Source organism: Cebidichthys violaceus, unplaced genomic scaffold (genome assembly GCF_023349555.1).
Source record: "Cebidichthys violaceus isolate CVI_PGR_0920_01 unplaced genomic scaffold, fCebVio1.0.p SCAF_17, whole genome shotgun sequence".
NCBI classification, from domain to species: Eukaryota; Metazoa; Chordata; class Actinopteri; order Perciformes; family Stichaeidae; genus Cebidichthys; species Cebidichthys violaceus.
Genome location: NW_027176340.1, coordinates 9,818,049 through 9,840,653, shown reverse-complemented (window position 1 = coordinate 9,840,653; position 22,605 = coordinate 9,818,049). Strand labels below are relative to the sequence as shown.

The 22,605-nt window shown below is 43.2% G+C and overlaps 1 protein-coding gene across 1 annotated transcript in view; it reads left to right on the top strand.

Moving 5' to 3' along the window:
• Positions 1-22,605, top strand: part of LOC137873990 (plexin-A2-like) — a 76,018-nt gene that overhangs the window by 36,808 nt on the left and 16,605 nt on the right. Inside the window, exons 6-19 of the mRNA XM_068712538.1 lie at positions 1,979-2,102; positions 3,291-3,444; positions 4,056-4,152; positions 6,723-6,837; positions 7,707-7,907; positions 8,632-8,728; positions 9,497-9,696; positions 12,410-12,561; positions 13,945-14,062; positions 14,608-14,744; positions 15,293-15,460; positions 17,245-17,338; positions 19,934-20,173; positions 22,328-22,471. Coding sequence (XP_068568639.1) covers positions 1,979-2,102; positions 3,291-3,444; positions 4,056-4,152; positions 6,723-6,837; positions 7,707-7,907; positions 8,632-8,728; positions 9,497-9,696; positions 12,410-12,561; positions 13,945-14,062; positions 14,608-14,744; positions 15,293-15,460; positions 17,245-17,338; positions 19,934-20,173; positions 22,328-22,471 — 2,041 coding nt within the window. The remainder of the gene's footprint in view (positions 1-1,978; positions 2,103-3,290; positions 3,445-4,055; positions 4,153-6,722; positions 6,838-7,706; positions 7,908-8,631; positions 8,729-9,496; positions 9,697-12,409; positions 12,562-13,944; positions 14,063-14,607; positions 14,745-15,292; positions 15,461-17,244; positions 17,339-19,933; positions 20,174-22,327; positions 22,472-22,605) is intronic.

The following is a 22,605-nucleotide window of genomic DNA, read 5'->3' as shown; positions in this document are numbered from 1 at the left end:
CCCCGGAGTGCTGACTTTGTCTGCAAGTCCCATTACACTGTTTATTTGAATTAATGCCTTACACTTATCAGTGAATAGATAGGCTGCTGTTCCCTAAAGTAACCCAAAGTGAATCATGATCCCTCACATTGCAGAATGAGGCTACTTTATTTTTCTGTCCAATAAATCCTGATTGGGTTCTTTTTACAGCCTCTGAATGAGTCTCAAAGAGTTTCATGTAGACCTCTTTCAGGGTCTCACTTTCCCACCCTTGGCACGATGTGCGAGAGCACCCATCTGACAGAGTGTGTTGAGGGGGGGGGGGGGGGGGGGGGGGGGGGGGGGGGCGTAGCTGAAGAGGCGCACAGCCTGACGGGAAAAGGGAACAAATGGCTCCATCAGACAAAACGCGGCGAATAAAGGAGGCAAAATAAAAGGCAATGAAAGACAGTCTGAGATGAAAGGTGTCCCTTTTTTGTTTTCGGAGGCACTTCAGTTGATGGGCGGTCAGAAGGTGACTGTCTATACTCCTGTGGCTCCGGTCTCCGCCTGAAGGAGCCGAGCCGGCAACAGCTGTCACCGCGTTTCCATTCCGCCTTTTTATTGTGTTGTAATTACAGCCGAGGCCTCGGCGCTCTTTGAGCTCTCTCAGGAGGTGCCACCCCCTCAGCAGCATCTGAGAGTGTATTAAGTACTATCTCCCCTCGCTGTGCGCATTACAATGTTAAAAGAAAGAGATGATGGTGTTCAGCCAAAAGACTCTCCGAGTTCTCCATTACGATTTAACTCTACGGCTGAGAGATTTTTGTTCTTTTTAATGCCTGTTACTATCTGAGCCTGCAGAGACCTAACTCCGACAATGCCTCTTTCAAAGAAATCAGTATCAATACAACCACATTAAAAAACTATCTCGACAACAAATCCCTGTTTCTGAAACTGGACAAATTATTCAAAGTTTTAGAAATCCTTTCCATCCCTTGCCATAACTTTAAATGTAGTCTACTTCTCTCTTACACGGTTATTCTAAGGTCGCACTATGGTGCCAACCCTTTCACTTCTTACTTTTAATTGCCTGTTGGGATTTAGGAGCTGAAGCTTATTCAACAGTTGCACTCAGTGTAATGTGCTCTGCAGAAAAGTATATTAAAAATATAAAGGGAACGATCTGACCAAGCATCTGATCTGACTAACAGCCGTGTGGAGGAAATGATCAATCATCCAAAACAATCAAAACATGGTCATCGCGTGTAGTGTGTTCAAGTGCATTCTAACAAGCTGATGTTTAAAGCTACTATGAGGAACCTTCATTTTGTTTCGATTTTGGTGGTCCCTGTGTGAGGCTGCAGCAAAGCCGGATCTGGGTCTGTCCACCGTCGGTTGGTCGCTGCCAACCGGTGAACCTGCACGGCGTCGTCTGATTTTGTGCGGAATCCGACTCGTTGCGCCGATGACAACATTAAGAATAACTATGTAGAAATAGACAATCTTCTCTCTGATGGTCTCGTTTACTTATGTAGGTCAATCAGTATACATTAAGACAGTTTCATAACCAGTTAAAAAATTAAGAGTTCCTCACAGTAACTATAATTGTGTAATGTTTACCATGTTTACCATCTCGGTTTAACTTCAGCATGCTAACATTTGCTAATTAGCACACTTTACAGCTGGGAAGATGGGAATGTCATTAGTTTCGCAGGTGTTTTGTAATAAACCAAAGTTTTGGACGAACTGGAATTTTGACTTAATGATTGGTGGAGGATGAAAAGTCACCAAAATGATTCAAGTTCATCCTGAGACTGAACCCAATTTCAGAACACTCTGACCAACAGTTGCTGAGTCACAACTAAAAACGTGACACTTTCATGACAGTACATCCAGTAGTTGTCGACAAAGTGGTGGACTGCCGGACCAATTCAATACAAACCTGAGCATTTGCTGGCCATAATTCGGTCAAAACTGTTTTATGAATATTTAATAATGAGTCCCTTTTGCTCCACAGGTGCTCAAGGAGGGATCGGTGTCTGAGGGCGGACGAGACCTTCCGTTTCGCCACGGACATTGACCGCTGTGTGAAGGTCATCGCTCACCCGGACAGCATTGCTGTATCAGCACATAGTGTCCCTGTGAGTCCGCTTATCATCCCACCAATCACTGCTCTGTCACTCCACTCACAATGTTTATGAGCAATCACTGAGAGTAGCCTTGTACAGCAGCCACATGTACAGTAAGTAGAAGCCTGGTAGAGAAGATTGGATTAGAGAGAGAGAGGGAGAGAGGGAGAGAGAGAGAGAGAGAGAGAGAGAGGGAGAGAGGGAGAGAGAGAGCGAGAGCGAGAGAGAGAGAAGGAGAGAGAGAGAGAGCGAGAGAGAGAGAGCGAGAGAGTAGACATCTGATCTATTTATTGTGGTTTAAATACATGTACTGTGGGATGAGAGACAAATGCTGGGGGAGATGACGTGAGAGTTGTTTACGCTGTCATCTGCCAAAAGGTTGATTGCATTACCTAAAAGCTTAATTCAACTGTTTTTTGTACAGTAGCCAAGAGCACAGAGGAGTGGAGTACAGTTAATGCTGAGGATTATCTTAATTAAGGGAATAGTTCGACATTTTGGGAAGTATACTTATTTGCTTTCTTGCCGAGAATTAGATGATTAATACCACTCTCGTATCAGTGTGTTAAATATACTACTGGAGCCAACAGCCACTTAGATTAGCTTAGCTTTGCACTTAGCTTTGCACAGTAAAACAGGGGAAGCAGCAAACTGACTATCAGCACCTCTTAAACTCACTGATTAACATCTTAGGTCTCGTTTGTTCAGTCCGTACAGAAACAGAAATGTAAAAACAATGGATTATGGTTTCACAAAGGGGGTTGTGGGGCCATTTCTTGGCCAGGAGCAGTAACTTCCCTCACTTTAGTACATATATAAACCAAGATTTAACGTGTTAATTAGTGAGTTTGAGAAGTGCAGATGTTGTCATCTTTGGACAGAGCCAGAGGAAACAAAATGCTGTTTAGCCCGGGCTGTGTTCAAAATCAAGTTTGCCATTTTGTCGTGCTTTCCGAATGTACTGTAAGAATTATAATACATAGTGGACTCAACCTTTGGGCCACTTAGTCCACTTAAACTTCTGGGCTACTTACCGCCCAAGTTGCTGGTCTATTATTCCTATTAGCCACCCTAATATAGCAGGTTAAAACCGAAACTGTTAGCACTGTCTTGGTTTTCACCATGGCACATGTACCAATCAACCTGGCCGGTCTCAAGTTTCAGCCCATTAACATCTTCGCCCTCTGCTTTTCTTTTAAGCTTCTGCTGGAGGTGAATAATGTTCCAGACCTTTCTGCTGGAATCACCTGTTCATTTGGCCGGCAGGCCCAGGTGGGCGGTCACGTCAATGGGAACAGGGTCATGTGTCTGTCGCCGGCCGGGAAGGAGGTCCCTCAGATACCAGAAGGACAAGGTGAGCTCAGACGCCTCTCGTGTCAAAACAAACAAACAAAAAACGAATTGATGGCGATGCCAATGTCAGGTGAAGAACTTTTAATATCAATATTCCAGACACACACCCAAAAAAAACCCAGCTTGCCTTTCAGATGGACCACCTTGCATTTTTTGTTTATCCAAGGAGCTCCGTAAGTACCAAGGAGCAGTAGGATTTACTCAGAGCATATACAGTAATCCTTCGATTGAAGTTTATGACTGAAGGTTTTCCTCACGACAACAGCAAAATGCCCTGGCAGAGACGCAGACACCAGGTGGCTCTTTACAGAAGTGCGATAAAAGTATTAACCATTCTTTTTTCATTTTGACCTCCTCTTTTCCCTCATTGTTTTCGTTCTTTCACCTTTCCTTTTTTTCTCTCTCTCTCTCTCTCTCTCTCTTTCTCTCTCTCTCTCTCTCTCTCGCTCTCTCTTTCTCTCTCTCTTTCTCTCTCTCGCTCTCTTTCTCTCTCTTTCTCTCTCTCTCTCTCTCTCTCTCTCTCTCTCTCTCTCTCTCTGTTGCATCATTTTAATTCCCTCTCCCCATCCTTTCACTCATCATGTTCGCTCTCTTTCTCTCTCTCTCTCTCAGACTGGGCTGGTGTAGAGCTTCGTCTGAACTCAAAGGAGACAGGTCAGATGGTCGCCAGCACAGAGGTGAAGTTCTACAACTGCAGCACCCATCAGACGTGAGTCCAGCTGCCCCCCCCCCCCCCGCGTCTTTGATTTGTTCAATAGACGGAGGAGCACTACTTGATTTAGGGCAATGATGTACTGATGCTCACAACTCTACTTAAGATTGGGCTGTTAGATAACCTCAGTGTTCAATTTATCTGTCAGGTTTCATTCAAATCAACATGATGCATTTGCCTTGGCCCGTTTGCTTCGACTTTGCTGAAACTGGCAGTTTGTGTGGCTTATTGCTCGCAGCTTCAAATACTAATAACTACATTTTTTCTGGTAGTTGCTCCAAAAAAAAAATCCCCGGTGATATTTATTGGTTTTATACCTAAAGCATATATGCTATTTTGTATGCAATGCCGTATACATATTCACATCTGGAAACTACATAGCAGACCCACAGTGTTCATAGCTGAGCAGCTCTACTGGTGCAACAGAGTGTGCTTCGCTGTAGGCCAGCAGTCCCTGAGGAGCCCTGATTAGATAAGCAGCAGACTCACACACCCCTTTCTGACTTGACTTTGTCCTGAGCGTCCCAGCCAGACAACTGTTTGTGTTGAGACATTTTAGATCTGATAGCCTCGCTCCGTTGCCTTGAGGGTGGATAAAATACTGTAAATTAACGAGGGCTTTATTTAAATACTCATCTGTTTTGTCTTGCCAATATAAATTTCTCGACTGGGCAGGGGAGCTGCTTTGACTTTGAGCCATTATGCTAATGTATGCTGTATAGCTGAATGGCAATTACAAGCACTGCTACAAAAGGTGGATCTTATTAGGATGAATGCCAATTAGCAGCATTTGTCAGCTATAAAAGGTGTCTGCAAATCAGAAACTTTATGAGTTTTCACAGCTTAACAAACCTCCAGAAAGGCCAAACGTTGAATTAGTTACTCCAACAGACTTTCATCATGAATTTTCTTCTTCTTTTTTTTTAAAAAATTTTTGTCCACATTGTTGGACAGGGATAGTTGAGGGAGGGCAAGTAATGATTCCTTTAGTTTTTTGAGGTGTTACAGAGATTTGAACTGACAGCCTCTCATGCACACTTCACTAACCTTCGACTGCGCCGTGAGTCACGAGTGCACAAAAGCTGGATGCAGGGATATACAATAAGTTCACTCTAGGAGGGAACATTTGATTGATGGTGCATTCATAGCCAAACCTTGGAAATTAGCCCATAGTGGATACACATGCCACCTATTCAAAATGCTCTTTGACGGCGACATGAATGCCCTAATATAACCGTATTAAGCCATTAGAAAGAAACAGTCGGAGGCTCATCACATCCCCACCACACCGATACGGCCTCCATTAGCTGCGGGGTGACCCTGTGAACTCCTGTGATTAATATTTCAAGCCAAACACACTCTTCACCCAGCAACTCTTCCTCCACATCCCCCCAGCACCGCCACAACCTCAGCATCACATCAACCTCCATAATTAATTATCCAATGTTTGCAGCTCACTGCCAGTCCAGTTCTATTAATACCCAACCCCCTAAATTTCTTTCTCACACACACCCACACATTTTTATGTCCATACTGGCCCTGGGCAGCTAATTAATATCAAAATGTAATGGCGCTGCACTACATTTATTGGCATTCGTAGCTTGCTATGAGCCGCAGTATTGGAGTGCTGCTAGTGGTCTGATAGTTTCTTCATGGTTTCATCTTATTGCATGACCAATTTCGGAAGAACATGACTTTAAAAGAGCACGGATCTGTTTTCCGCACACCTCTATTATACACAGCAAAGCCTGCGTAGCCCCCCACAGGAAAATGTTCCATTCTTCTGGTATATCAACAGCTGTGCATCACCCATCTCTGTTCTCGGAACTTCCTCACCTCTCTAAGTCCTCCAACCAAAGTTGTATCACCATCAGCTCTCTGTTTGCTGAATAAAATGTGATGAAATCCAGTCTGACAGGGTTCAGCACAACTTTAATCCACAACTGACCGCTGGCTGCCGTTCACCAAATCTGAGCCAAAGATGTGCCGCAATTCTACCCATCAGATATCCAGTTGTCACTTTTCATTCTAGATTTTGTGTACAAGCCAGAGTTGGACGGATGAAAAGTACTGTTTTTCATTGCAGTCAAAAACCAGAAATATAAGCAAGGGTGTGTAAAAAAATAATTATGAAATTATCAGGACAAAGACACTGCAGGCCCTGTACATCTTTTTGTCCAACACCTTTTTTTTTTTACTTTAAATTGATTAAGAGTGCTATAAGTGACAGGGACTCTCCTTCCAAGACTTCATACCTCAGGTTATTGATTGTCATCCCTGACAAAAAGACCACCATTCATTGCTGTTTGCATAGAAAATGAGGACATTTGATCTTTCAGTGAAACACACTGACATTATAAATCGAGCTGAAAGGTGTGATCCTTAATCAGTCTCCTCTTTTCAATCATCTTCACACAGGAGAGGAAGATGTAGGTGATGAGTAGGGAATAAAAAGGATAAACCTTTTTTTTTTTTTTTTTTTACATATGTAAATACAGAGCAACTCAATATACAGGCGGAATTATAAAAATTGTGCATGTCATGTAGTAATTCATTTGTCCCTGCAGGTGTCTGTCCTGTGTAAACAGCACTTTTCGCTGCCACTGGTGTAAATACCGCAACCTGTGCACCCATGACCCCAGCAGCTGTTCTTTCCAGGAGGGCAGAGTCAACGCCTCAGAGGTACATTGACTGTGCATTACCATTAACGTAAAGAGAGCTACAGTTAGCTGATTAAAGTGTAGCCTAAATGTAAGACTATTACGAGTCTACAGACATGCTGGCAGCTGTTTTTAAAGGCACAATGCTTCTTTGAGCTAAATGCTAACATGCTCACAACAACAACCACAATATGCCAAAGTACTGGACAATCTGAAATTTGATGAAGATGATGGTGCTAGAAAAGTCAGGGCATCATAAGTCAGTTACTTCAGCTTTTCCTGACAGGAATGTCTGTACCACATTTCATGTCAATCAAAATCAAATGGAAAAAACAACCTCATGGTGGCGGAAGAGGAAAAGTCCGGGACTCACCAAAGTCCTTGAATATCTGTGCAAAAGTTTGCAACAGCCCATCCAGTAGATTTTTTTATATTTTACTGGATAAGTGGAAAATGTCAACAAAGTCATTAGTATTCATCCTCTGGGTACCATGCATGTATATGCCAAATTTCATGGCAATCCATCCTATAGTTGCTGAGATATTTCAGTTTGGACCAAAGTTGAAGACTGATGGAAAAATAGCATCATTATTACTATGGATTAAAAGATATGTAATAAATAGGGATTTGTTTGCCCCATTAATACCTGCAGTCCTTCATGTTTGTATTATTATATTGACACAGATTACATACATTGACAGAAAAAGATACATAGTAAAAATAGTTAACTAGATAGTGTAGATTAGAAGGATAACTCAATTAATCTCCGAAGGGATTATTATTATTATGCATGGGTAATATAAAGACCAAACAGCAGGGACAACATGAAAGAATGCGTACTCTCTTTCTGTGAATAATACAATTATGTGTGGTTGCACGCTGTTTTCACAGGACTGCCCTCAGCTCCTTCACTCTGGGGAAATCCTCCTCCCGGCCGGTGAAGTCCGACCCATTACGCTGAGGGCCCGAAACCTCCCGCAGCCGCAGTCTGGCCAGCGGGGCTACGAGTGCGTGGTGCACGTGCAGGGTGTCATCCACCGTGTCACAGCGCTGCGCTTCAACAGCACCAGCGTGCAGTGCCAGAACAGCTCGGTATGACCTCAAACACTCCCAGTGGGAGTCTCACAGCTGTCAAATGAGGCAGACAGCTTGGATGCTGTGTAGGCAAGGTGCATAGGGTACATCATGCCGCCTGATGCGTTGAGCATACTGAGGAGAAAGCAGAGGAGAGGGAAAGTGAGAGTGATGGCGAAAGGTGCGTGGCATTCGAGGGAAAGGAGACCGACAAGGGAAGGAAAGGTTAGAAAAAAAATGTGTATGGGTAAAGTGAAAAAGATGGAAAGACTGAATTCAACACCACCGTGTCCCGTAAGCTGCACATTGTCTGACTAACATCTCGACGTTCGCCAAGCGAAAAGGGGATGTCCCGACAGAAAGTCACAGGTTTGGGATGAACACAGGAGATGTTTGTTGCGCAATGCAAATGGCAGGCTAAATTTCAATGCAAAGCATACCTGCCGCTCTGTGACAGTGAATGAAAAGGCCATTTTCCTCAGATGTGGATGATTGGCCGCACCCAGACAGGGTTTGCGTCCCTACATGTCAAAGAGTAGAGGAGCAGGCAACCATGGCAGAAATGACAGATGGTTAAGAACCTCGTCCCTCTTCTGCCCTTTCATTCCCTCATTTTCCTCCACTCTGACTTTGTTTCTTTTTCATTCTATCCTCTGTCTCGCTTTGATTTTCTCTCTCTCTCTCTCTCTCTCTCTGGATCCACTTACCGCTCACTCCCTCACTATATGTCTCTGCTTTTCAGTACTTGTACGAGGGTGTGAAGATCAGTGACCTGGCAGTGGACCTCTCCATCGTATGGAACGGCAATTTCATCATCGACAATCCCGAGAAGATTAAAGGTGCCTCTGCCATCCATCACTGCCAGGCCAGAGAAGTGTAAAGCGCTCAATCCACGGGGTATAGATGGGTCATAGAGACCACTTCAAGGCTCCCAAAGGGCCTTTAGAGAAAGTTCACAATAGCAGGGAGTCTTATCAAAAAACACCCAATCACTTGTGTGCCTGGAGGGGTGAAGGGTGAATCTTCATATTTGCTCAGTTTGGCTCTCGCGGCTGCTCTTGGTTGTCCTCTCTGTCATCATACGAGAAAATGTGTTTGTCAGTTTTCATTGTGGGTTATGCATTAAATGCATCCCCATTGCCAAGGATATACAAAGTGATAGCCATGAATTTCAACAGGCCTTTTCATTACGCAGGCAAGTTACTTTATATGGGCATAAATACAGGCTACTTACAGGAGAGAGGCTGTAGGAGACAGACTTCAAAGAAAGGTTTATTGGATTACCTCACCATCTTTTTTCCTTAATAATTTAAACAAACATTCTTTTTTATGAATTTAGGTGAATTCTCAAGTTGACTCCACGGTTGTAGGCGGTTATTAATATTTTTTATAGAATTGACTGTAAATACCTGCTGTTTAAGAATGTGTGAATCAGTTTGACTAAATCGAATTGTCACATGACTCCCTGCTGGTGCTTTTACAGCATATTCTATGGCTGACATTTGATTTATAAGCTATTCATACCGGCGATATTCTTCAAAAACCTCAATATTGACATGCGAAATGACTTATTTAACTGACCAGAGATCCTCTGCGGTGTCCCACAGTGCACCTCTACAAGTGCAGTGCCCAGCGGGACAGCTGTGGCATGTGTCTGCGGGCGGAGAGGAAGTTCCAGTGTGGCTGGTGCAGCGGCGAGGGCCGATGCACCATGAGGCAGCACTGTCCTCCCATCTCCCCCTATGCGAGCCGTTGGCTGGACCTTTCTGCCAGGAATGTCAAGTGTACCAACCCACGCATCACTGAGGTCAGTTGTTTGTTTGTTTGCCCGGTCAGTCAATCCCGTCAAGCTGCCAGGCTTAAATATATATAGATGTGAGTTCCTTTAGCCAAGTAATTAACTAGAATGAGTAGTTTCTGGTGGTTGGGAGTGTTATACGCATTTGTCATTCTCATGCTATGGGTGGCCGTGGCTCAGTGGGTAGAGTGGATCATCCTTTAAACACAAGGTTGGTGGTTCAATCCTTGATCCTACTGTCTGCATGCTGGAGTGTCCCATAGCAAGATGCTGAACCCCAAGTTGCTCCGCGAGTGCTTTACAGCAGCCCTCCACTAATGCTTAGGATGGTTTGAATGAAGAAGTCAAATTTCATGTATGTACCTGTATGCATATGACAATGAACACATTTTCTTTCACATTATGAGCGACAAAAGGAACAAAACGACCAAACTTGGCATTCTACTTTGTTGGCGAGTCGCTGTTGAAGTGTTGCTCGGGCGAACGTTGATGTAGTTGTGTCCTTAAATAGCAATAAGAACAGGCTAACTGCGTTTTGTTAGTACAGAAACTTATGATTGGTGTGTTCACACTACGGCGACACAGCAACAGGCTACAAGTTTTCTATTTAAGCCACTGACATGAAGCTACAAACTGACGCCTTACTGGTCTCAGATTTTTTTCAGCTTTCCGATGACTTTGCGACGCTTCATTCCAATTAAAACAACAGAGCAGCAATACCATATTTCAGAAACTCCAAGGAATCACAATTTTACATCTTGAACTTGGCAAATCAGTTGAAAGCAATCGTGACATTGTGGTCATTTGTTCAGAAACTTTTAAGTTAAAGATGCAAGGAATGCAAAGTCTTGTTTCAGTGTTGTTAGCAATACATAAAAAAAGCCAAACTCATTGACTGAGGTGTGAGGCGATGAAGGAATTTGTTCCAGTAGCTGAAACTACTCTATCACTACTTTTATTTGAGTAGATCCATAAGTGTCACCATAATAATAGAAATGTGGGAGTAAACTCTCTACAGGTACACAAACCATAGTTTTGGTTCCTATGCATATACTGTATATTGTCAGCATAACGACTTTTCCCGTGGAGATAATTAATAGCTTTTACTTCCAGAAAGCACCATTAGAGTTCTGCTGTTTACTTTCTGAGAGAGTTTTGGGGTTAAATGCTTCAAACAAAAGCCCACTGCCCATAAATGTCCAGTCACAAGCCTGTTTCTTCAACCATTATCCAAGTATTCATACCTCTAAGTATCCACAAACAATACGCCTAGACATCCTGTTGGATATTCCTGTGAAAATATCAACAACAAACACTTTTTTTCCGTGGCCACCTTCCAATTTTCCATCCAAGTGCCTGTTTACCTGAGACTATATCGTATTTTATCCCACGCCGGCTGAATACCTTAAGTGCTTGACAGCTAAACGAATTGAGTCTGTTTAGAGAACGGTGATGGATCTTTTATGTCACAAACTCCTGTTCATTCCCCAGAATGAGGCACAGTGGGTCAGACATTGAGATGCAGGGCTCCTGCACTTCAAAGAGCCGCGAGCCTTTGATGTCCCCGTCACATTATTAGTGTTTCTGAAGGAGCTGCAGCCGAGTGCTGCTCGGGAGTGGAGGGAGTGTCGCTCCTGTTCTGCTCTGCAGGTCCAAAGGTTTCCCGCTGGGACACTGTCAATAGGTTTCTCAGGGTTTTGTTATTCGCTGCATTATTCAGTAAAGTTTGTTTTGAATTATGGTGGATTTCAAGGCTTTAAAAAAAAAAAACTGTCAGTATGGGACTTAAGGTAAATCTACTTCATGTTTACATAGAGATTACACAGTGGGAAGTGTGTCTGTGGAGATTCTCGGTCATTCAGTTCATGTGGTACTTTAGATTCTTGAACGAATCTAAAGAATTGAGAATCTTAAAAGAAGCCCCGGTTGCATTTGAAATGGCACTTCTAGGTTGTGTTGGTTGTTGTGAAGGTTTTAGGCATCCTTGAACCAATACACATTTTGAGGGTCGGTATTTTTCTATTAAAGTAGCTAACAAATTGATATTTCTGCCCAAAACTTATACAGAACTGGAAAGTCAACATAATTATATTCCTCTTGGGTTGGGAAAACCATTTAATCCATGTGACTCTCAACTGACACTGTAACCAATTACATTTAATTATTATTTTGGAATGAAACTCTCTTTATCTCTCTTAATCTTGCATTCTTTCTAATGACCATCAGGGGTCTGATTGTATAGAAGTCTATGAGAAAATGACTCTACAATTCACTTGATTTATTACCTCAGTAAACATTGTAAACATGAGTTTATGGTCTCAATCGCTAGTTTCAAGTCTTGTTTCAAGTTCATTTAGTACATTATAGTCCCATTTAGAGTAAAATAAACAATGAAGCAGTGTATGCTTTAGGGCGGGGCTACCTTGTGATTGACAGGTTGCTACCACGGCATTGTCCGCGTTTTTGTCGACAGTGGGTTCTCAATTCATGAAAGTTAATTGAATCATTTGTATCATCGCCTAAAAATGTCTTATTCAGCATTCAGTTGTACTTAGCTCCACCCTCTTGTGTCACTTCTGGTTGCAAAAAAACAAGATGGCGACGGCCAGAAACCGAGGTGGCGACTGGCAAAATGCAGAACTCACGGCTTCAAAACAGCACTCCACAAACCAGTGACGTCACGTCTACTTCTTAAATACAGTCTATGCTCCTTCCTACGTAGGTGAGTCCAGTGGCGGGACCTCTGGAGGGGGGCACACTGGTCACCATCCAGGGCCTGAACCTGGGTCTGTCCTTCTCTGAGCTGGAGGGCAATGTGGAGGTGGCGGGTGTGCAGTGCATCCCACAGGAGGAAGGATACATCACTGCAGAACAGTAAGAGAGACTCCTCCCCTCCCCTGGCCAGACACGCATGGATTCATACTGTACCGTACATAGACATACAGTACAGATGCAAACACACACACACACACACACACACACACACACACACACACACACACACACACACACAAAATCTCTTTTTCACTCTCACTCTTTTTTTTCCTTCAGTCACTAGCAGAATCTGTGAATAAGCTGGAGTCCAGTGATGCCTCATCAGGTTGTAGGATTGTGTGGGGATTGCTTTGCATTGCTCTGGTGCAGTCAGAGCCAAAGGAAGAGACAGTCTTTGTGTCGCTGTCGTTATGAGGCTGTCGGCACAGCTGTAATTGAAATGCGCTGCATGTCGCTGACTGGAGGGACAATATGTTAGCCATGTGTTTCTCTCACAGCCATGTAATGCGATTGGGCTCAGGCTGCCGGGACTTTATTTATATCCTTGTAAAAAAAAAAAAGAAGAAAAAAAAAGAGAAAAAGAAAAGAACGTGCCAGCAAAAAATTGGAAAACTCCCGTGATGTATGAATAGAAGGGATGGGCAAGGACGATTCATAGGTCTTATTGTAGCAGGGCCATTCACACGGCACACAGCGCTTTAAAACATGGCATTACAACTGTTACGACCATTAATTTCAGCATGGGGTCAGTTGCTATAATGACTTATTCATGGCACACTTTATCTTATTGACCTGACAGGCAATACTGATTTATTGAAGAAACCCCTACATTGTCATGGCAACCGGAGGTAATGGTGGGTGGCAATCGTGCTGAAGATGGGGAGGGGTGTAGTTTATCATTTGAGTGATATTGCTGTTATAGGTTTCCCATTAGGAAGAAAGATGACCCTCTGTATTGACCCACAACTTCTATGAAAGTCTGCCTCAATCACACCGGCCAGCAGAGGCCACCTTCCCCCTGTGCAATACGTAACAAATGTGATACAGTGCAGTGATTCTGCCGCGTGTGTGTGTGTGTGTGTTTGCCTGGCTTTTGTTATTACTTGGATGTAGTGATGCAATGGATCATAAAACTCTCGGTTGGGATAGGATCACAGATCAGAGTCACGGATCGGATCAGCACAAAAGAATAAAAAGGGAGTAAATAGAACTTTTAGAGATCCCTGATCACGTTTTTTTTTTGCCACTGATACTAATTGATGATCCATAATGACAGATACAGATCCCTTTGTTGTTTGATTATAGCAGCTGGTCTACAAGGCTCCATCCGTCCCAAAAAACATTTCAACCGCTGTGAAAATTCTACGTTATCCTTTTACTTTGTTATAGTCATCTAGTAGTCATCAAAATGTTGGTAGTCATCAAAATGATGTTTTTTTCCCCCCACCAACATTTGTGTCTTTGTGTCTTTTGTCTCGACAGGATTGTGTGCGAGATGGCTGTGGCTCCTAAAAGAAATGCTCCAGGTCCCGTCAAGCTGTGTGTTGGCGAATGCAGACCAGAACTACGAGCGCAGTCCTCCCAGCTCTACTCCTTTGTGGTGATTCTGGCACTCAAACACATTCACTTTGTCCATTTGTTCTGAAGCAATGAATTAGGATAAACATTACAGGTGTAAGCCCCCCCCCCCCAAACCCCCCCAAAAACAACTGTCATCTATCAAAGTCTCTGCAATCATTAACTGGAGAGGAAGATGGAATGACATTTTAGTACATCATCACAACATCAGGAGACAGTGCATAAGAGAGCTCATCATCGTTATGAAGTTGTTTCAAATGGTTATTTTCATTTTGTGCTGACAGAAAAGTGTTTATTGCACTCAAGCCAAGAACAATTTTTCTTTGCTTTTTAAGACACTCTGCATTTTTTCTTATTCTTTTTTGATATGGGTCATTTTTCATTAAACCATTTCTTTTCCAAAGAAGCTCATTTGTCTACCTTTTTTGTTTTTAAAGACTTTTGATGTTAACTTTTGAGTTTCACAGAGGTTAATTAGCCGAGGCCGGTGGACGATTAATAAGAAGCACTGTAATCTGTGTTTGATCTATGTTGAGTGAATCATTAATGAATTTTGGTTTTCCACAGACCCCTTCGATGCTGGCGCTGACCCCAGGTAGAGGGCCCGAATCTGGGGGCACCAAGGTCACCATTGTCGGGGAGAACCTGGGCGCCGGCAGCACTGTTAACGTGTACTTTGGGAATCAGACCTGTGAGCTGTACAGGTGGGTGATGAGAACACGACTTCCCGATGTTACACTACGTCTTACATTCCTTTAGACTCCAGATTCACAGAAGTGAGACTTCCTCCACACAATATCAAAGACTAAGCCTTCTCTAATCTCCACGAAACACAGTGAGAGACCACTCTATTTAAAGAAGCACACTTTGGATACAATTAAGTGTTCGTGTGTTGCATGAAAACTCTTAATGATTTGTGAGGAGGTGATGAAACCCACAGCGGTGGGTTTTGTTCTCTGTGTATTTATAGCAATCTATTTAAAAGTTCAAAATGCCTCACATGGTAGGAGTCGGGAGGGTGAGTCGAGGAAGCCATTAACTAGAGCACCTTCTAATTACAGTGTTCCATCCCTAATGTGTCTGTAACGAGTAAGAGACGGGACAGACTATAATGGATTCTTTCCTCTAGTGGTAATGTGCAGGGCTCATACTGTAACTGCGTGAAGTCAGGGATCTGCCACCGCAGTAGCGAGGGGGCAGAGTCACAGTAAGAAAGGCATGAGTAAATCGCTCTTCCCCGTGTCCCCACCAGGCGGACCGTGTCGGAGATCGTGTGCTTCTCTGCGCCGTCCGTGACGAGAGCCGGACCGGTGCAGGTCAGTTTGAGCGTCGACCGGGCCCAAGTTCCGGGTAGTCTGGCCTTTGAGTACATAGAAGACCCCACGGTCCAGCGCATTGAACCCCTGTGGAGCATCACCAGGTAACGCACACACACAGATAACAGACACATGTGTGCGCTGCATGGTACTTTGGGAGGAGGATAAAGGTTCATTCATGGATTCCTGTATGGAGTTTGTAACTCCTCCCAGTGTTTTTTTCATTTATTGTGATTGTGTTACCTCACACAGTCCACAGGCACGCAAACTTTATGGCGTGTGGATAACTTTGTCAGCTCTCACATGCTTATGAGTCGCAAGTATGGTGTTACTTTTGATTAGAGAAAGGTGCACTAAATAATGCGAGAGGAAGTGATCTTGTTTGGCTAAATTGCAGATTGCATGTTGCATATTTGATGAGCCCGGCCCCTTGGTGAGACTGGAAGTGGGAGTTAACGGGAGCTTGAGCTGCTCTTCACATTGCATGATGAATTATAGCGAATGCACATTGAATCCACATTGCAATTGTTTGCTGTTTTTTTTAACTGTATTTCTAATTGTTACGGTCATGCTGTCATCAAATCCCAGCCCAGCCAGTGAGCACAAGTTGCAAATCTATCTCTAGGAAGTATAACGAAGGGTGACGCACATAAGAGGAAAGTAAATGTTAGCTGATCAACGCAAAGCCAAGGACACTATCTGTTTATCTTATCTTCTTTTCTGACATTATATCTATTATATTGTAGTATAGTAGTATCATATAGTAGTTTATCAACTAGAAATCAAATGTTATAAATACAACCACCTTCATGTGGTGGCCTGCCCAGTTCTAGATTATAGCAGCGCCAGGCAATCTGTGAGTTTACAGAGAGAGTGATGCAAAGAACTGAGGTGTTGTGGTTGTCAGTTCTATCAAGGCTGTTGGTTGGCAAGGTTGACTAATCTAAACAAACGACAATCTTTTAGTTATGCCACATTTCACTGAAATATTAATGCGAATGAGTGTGAGGCTGCCAATATATCAGAGTGAGTGAATTCTCTGCACAAACATTTCTGTCGCAGCTGAAAAAAAAAGGTGCGTCACCTGTATTCCAACTAAATAAATGACGGCGCTTAATTTGGTTGCGGGTGGGATTACCCGGCGCTACGTCCCTGCAGATTAGACTTCAGAGAGACACCCTGGCCCTCAGCCTATAGTGACAGGAGGAGCTTTGTGGAGCTGCAATCAAGAGCCCTCGTCATGAATGTGCTGTCCCACTATGTGGCCCTACAAGCTTAGGTACCCTTTGAAGTGTGAGAAGAGAAGGATTGGCACTCCGTCAGGCTGACAAGGCTGGCCAGTTTTTCTTTTACGCCATTTTTTCATCACTTTGCTCTTGTATTTCTCTCCCCCCCCCCACACCTCTTTGTCTCTGCTTCTTTCCAGCTTTTCCATACTTTGGGTTTCTGAGCTCACACTGCAGCACAGGTTACACAGAGATGAGAGAGCGTTGTTTATTTTAATCACATCTAGAGCAGATATGTAAACAAGCAGCACCCGCATTCATGCCATGCCAGCCCCACAGTCATGGATGAATATAAAATAGCAGCCAGCTGGTTTGCCGTTTGATCTGGCTCTCCTGCCCAATAACAAAGAGCGAGCTGCCGCGCCAACTATACCTCCTCAAACCTGCATTAATGCAGTTGCTCTGGAAAAAAAACGTGGGGTTTGCAAAGACTGCTCCCTCTGCGGTGGTCACACCAATTAAATCATTGAGAATCGCAGTTCGCATTCATATGCAGGCTACCTGCAGCTGAGGTGGAGCGCTTGTATGTGCATGTGTATGTGTTTTTTTAACCAATAGTTCTCGGTACTAATGGAAAAACGTTCTCCTTCCCTGCAAAACAGCGGACACACCACACTGACGGTGACCGGAACCAACCTGGATGTGGTTCAGGAGCCGCGCGTCAGAGTCAAATACGCCGGCCATGAATCTGTCAATGTGAGTGTGACAACTGCTAATACACTGCACTCAACTTTTATTGGCGTTGCTTACTCAAGCTGATGGAAATGTCACAGTGAAGTTGTTCTTTATTGACAGTTTGCTACAGTCGTAAACAGGTAGATTTAGGGCCCGGGGTTTTGTTTTTACACACTGACCTGTGGTGACATCTTTGTAAAGCATTTATACAGCTTTAGTCACAAACCTCTTTAGTTTTACACATCTTAGGGGGACAGAATGTTTAGAGCTGGTTTAGTTTCGAGTATGAAATATTATCTACCAACTGCACTACTAAAGTGTGAGTCAGAGTCGGAAAAACAACCGGTCTCTGTACCAAACAGACTGCAGGATGGAGAGCGAATTGTCCCTGGAAATTCTGCGGTACAATCTAATAGGCCGTAGTTTGTAAAATGTCAGCGTTACTGTGAATGTCAAAATGAAGCCATACATAGACAAAGGGGTTAGACAGAGGTGGCATAAAGAGGAGTTCACTCAAAATTGAGATTTTGAAAAAAGTGACACAACTCAGTTTTGGGAGGTGATTTATGGTGCCGATTCTGCTCGTCTGAGCTCGTCAGGCATTTAGCTTCAAAGTGATTGATTGTTCCAGAGTGTCGGGGCCCCGGTGGCATCAGTCCAGTCACCTTTAGCCCTTTATTTTTCAACTCTGGACCAGTCAGGGAATTGTCTGAGGATTTGAGACTGCACACCGGCTGAAGTGGGGTCGAAACTTCTGGGCGGAACTTTTGGCTCGACCTTGAAATAGATCCATATATTCTTAAAAATCCATTCTAAATAAGTAACCGCTGAAGGGATGCCAGAAATGGAACGATGCGCGTGTTTGCTTCTAGCAGCGTAAGGTAGACATTTTAAAGACAGTTTATTGATGGCGAAATAAAGATAAGAGACATGGCGATAATGGCTTTGTCTAGACCAATAAATATGCTTATATATTTAAGTCAGCTTCAGTTAAACTGCCCTGGAAAATTGACAAGACCTATATTGTTGCCAAAGCTGTGGAAATAAACACTATATCTAAAGATAATAAAGCTCAGGTGGAAGCATGTGAAAGAAAACCCATGACGAGGCCACTGAAAGTGCTCATGACAATGTTGTGTGTGAGCAGTTAGCCCTGAGCTAATTAAATGGTGCATAATGATGCCAGCCCAGAATTTGAGCCAGTCAATTAAAGCTGCATGTTTTACAGTGTCACTGGCAGCACTGAGATCTGAAGGGATTAAAGCTGAACTTTGACCCGCTTCAGCTGCTAAAAGAGGGTCATTGGCAAATTTAATGAGGGCAGTCGCTTTAATCGCACATATCTCGAAAACATCACTGGAGTTGGTTAAAAAATATTTTTAATCACAAAAGCGATTAATTGACTTGAAACAAACTTTCTGTGAAACCTTAGATACAAACTGAAGCTTAAAAACCGGCCTGAGGCTGGGGGAATTCAACGTATCTGCTTTATTTAGAGGAAGTTTTTCAAGAATTGCTTGGGGAAACATAAAGCTCATGCCAATTCCAGAGAGCACCAATAACTAACAACAGTATTGAAAAGACCTGTTTTAGGAATTTGATATCAAGGTTGCGAGTGATTGGCTTTGTATGGAATACAGTTTCTGGTAGATAAAAACATTTGACCAAGGTCTCTGGGATGCCTTTAGTGTCGGCACTGTAGACTGCTGCAGGAATGAGTCCTAAAACCCAGAAATGAGTCAGCATTTTTGCACTTTCGGTTCCCTCGTCTTGAAGTTAATGGGTTTTTTAAATGTTTTTTTGGTTTGATGCCTGAAATAAGGTCTCTGGTTAACACAAGCTTTAGTGATTTTACCGTTTTGTTCCATGACCTAAAATACTTAAGTAAATACCCCTCATGTGCATGTTGAAGCTATGAAATGAGACAACATAACGTCATCACGGCCGATTGCTTTCTTGCTTCAAAAATCGTAAACCTGTGTCTGCCACGGACTTTAATTTGTCCAATAATCCAAATTGGGAAAACCAAAAAATCCTATTGGCTTTCTGTAGAGGGAACAACAACTTCCGGGGCTTGTACTACAAAAATACGTCGTCCCTGCAGCACTCTATTGTTGTGGCAAAGCAGATGTCATGGATTTACAGACAGAAGGTCAAAAACACGAGAGCCGATATAGAACATATGGATAGGAGGTAAATATACAGGCAATACTGCAACAGATATTGAAGGTTATGTAGGTTAACACCACAGAGGTCGTCAGTATATTTATGTGAATTCACAAGTTGAATATGATTAAAAGGCTCCAAAACATCTGGATGTTAAGAAATGACTGACAACAATAATTCCACCGCAGATGGGCATGAAACGAGGCATCTGTTCAGATCTATTAAGCAAATGTGGTTTCTAGATTTACAAAAAGTACAATATTGCCTTATTATAAAACTATTCACATGAAGTGAAATGAACAATGACAAGAGGGTTTGAAATGTTCTAAACTTAGGATCTTTGCTATTAATAGACATCTGTCATACTGTGCTACGTCGCACACAGTCTGGTCATGGGTAAATGTATGTGCTGTGGCATGTGTGACGTTGACCGTATCGATTCCTCTCCAGGTGTGCAAAGTGCTCAACACCACCACCATCAGCTGCTTCGCCCCGTCTCTGAAGGCCGAGTACACCGCTGACCAGGAGACGATCAAACACGCGGACGAGTTCGGCTTCGTCTTCAACAACGTTCAAGCTCTGCTCACTTACAACAACACCAGCTTCGTCTACTACCCCAACCCTTACCTGGAACCCCTCAGTCTATCCGGTGTTCTGGAGCAGAAACCCGGAGCTCCAATCATACTCAAAGTACGTCAGACGATGGTTTCTTTATCTTTTTTTGATTTCCCTGCAATGGACAGAGAGGAAATTATCAAGTCAATAACTATCTGGCACTGACAGTGACATGTTTTCACATATAGTCCTTTTTAAACAAACCAAACTCAAAACAACAAAAAGTAGACCAACATTAAAGTGACTCAGTCTTTTTGTGTTCGCATTGTCAGTTCATTTTTAAGGTGGACTCTCTCCACTTCAGCTCTGATAAGGGCCTCAGTCCTGTTTCTGTTCACACCTTATCTACCGTCATCGCTCTCCTACTCAACGCTTCCCCCTTTAATGACCTTTTTAGGGTTGGCACGGGCACATTTTATCCCGTGTGGTAAAGTACTTTTGATGTAATATTTTTTCCCTTTGACGCGGCACTGCAGTGCGATCCTGATGAAGCCCCTAGCTTAATGGAACATTTGAGGAAAACCTTACCACACATAGGTAAGGTAAATATTTGATTCCACCGGGAGCGTGTGTGCCGCGAGCGTTTTAGAAGTGGAGCGCCACCCGCTATAATCTGTGTAACAACCACGGATGTATAAAGAGAACAACAAACACATAAAAGGTTACTTTACCTGTCCGACGTTGAATTACTGTTGAGTTGGTCATATTTCCCTTTTGAGAAATTCTTAAGCTTAGATATAGAATCTTCCATTTTTGCTAAGCAAAATATAAGAAGAAGAAGAGAAGTGAAGAGCAACGGCATAAACCCGCCCCGTGGGCTATCGCACACCCACTTCATTGAGACAGATGTAAGGCAAAGCAAGTTTATTTGTACAGCTCATTTCAACAAGGCAATTTAAAGTGCCGAACAGAACACATGCACTGTTTGCCTCCCCTCTGTGCTTTTTTACTGTGGTTTAATGTCAGATCAGCAACACTAAATATGTTCTACACAGACGTGAAATACATTACCTATTCTATGTAAAGAAAGGACATAAAGTGTCTACAAATATTACAGAAGTGACAAACAATGAGAAAGCAAAAGGCACGCGCTCAACCCAGTTAGTGAGGGATTCACAATCTGAGATGAGGCACAGCTCGTTGCTGCCTCACATCACGTGTCTCCTCTCACATGCGCATGCGGGACATGCGCAAATTCAGCGATTTTGATTATAAAAATGCTTGAAATGATTGGAATCATACAGAAATAGAAAATAGATTTATACCACAGATCAGTGAATATTTATTTTATTTTATCATTATTTGTTTTCTACTTTTCATGATGACTCTGCCTCACCTGCCTCCCCTGACCGCACGTCCCTGGTGGAGAAGTGCAGTCGCGTCTTCCTCTCACCAAACTACTCCTCGTCCACTTGTTATGCTAGCTGTACGAGCGGCCATAGTTCCGCCAATTTGTTTTTTTTCGAGCGTCCCGGTGTAATAGCTTTTGGGGGGCAAAGCGAACCACAATGTGCATAAAATGCTTTTGGAGGGCTGAAAGGCACCAAGTGTGAAAACACCAAATGACATCTATACCCCCCCCTCACTGCTGTACCTTCGGCCCTGAATAAATCTGATCACATAAACTGCAACACATAATATTTCTAAACATAAATTCATGACATTTATTTATATGCTTTCTACACACGCTGTAAACAAACAAAACAATAGTGGACTGAAAAAAACTGCATTTCCCATGATTTCCCTCCTTTTTTTGCTTCCCATCTCTAGAATGGATCTTTCCATCTGCCTTTCACTTTTACACCATGTACACACCTTTACCTCTGTTTGCCGTGGAGGAACAGCATAGCAGACTGCTTTGCATCTGCCTCTGTTTGGTGAAATTATTTTGCTGAACTGAAAAACTGTCTGGCGGTCCTCTCCAAGAGGGTTGATTACAGTAATTATACTAATGCCTCTATATTGCATGGTAATAATCAATGGAGTTTAAGATGAAATACACAAAATCGGCAAGAAATTATGCTACAAAACAGAAACTTTGTAGAAACAACAGAGAAAATCCAATGGGTTATATGTACTGTACTACTGTACACTACTTATGGTTACTGTACAGTAGATGTAAATTGAAAACAACATTCTCATCTGATGCCTTAGACCAGACCAGTTTGTTGGGATGAGATATTTTCATGTTCTGATGTTTTCTATATTGCTTCTGTAACTGTGTTGCAGGGACGTAACCTTGTGCCGTCCGCATCTGGTGGAGCCCGGCTGAATTACACAGTGCTGATCGGAGAGACGCCCTGTTCTCTCACCGTGTCCGACACTCAGCTACTCTGTGAGCCCCCAAACCTCACCGGGCAGCACAAAGTCCTGGTCAGTCTAAAAGTGTTTTCTGTCCATCTGACTGTGTGTCTGCATGGATTCGGGTCACTGTGTGTAGGTCAGTGCTTGTCTGTGCGTCACTGTGTGTTTGTGGGTCACCGACAGGCTTTCAGTTACTCCCTGGC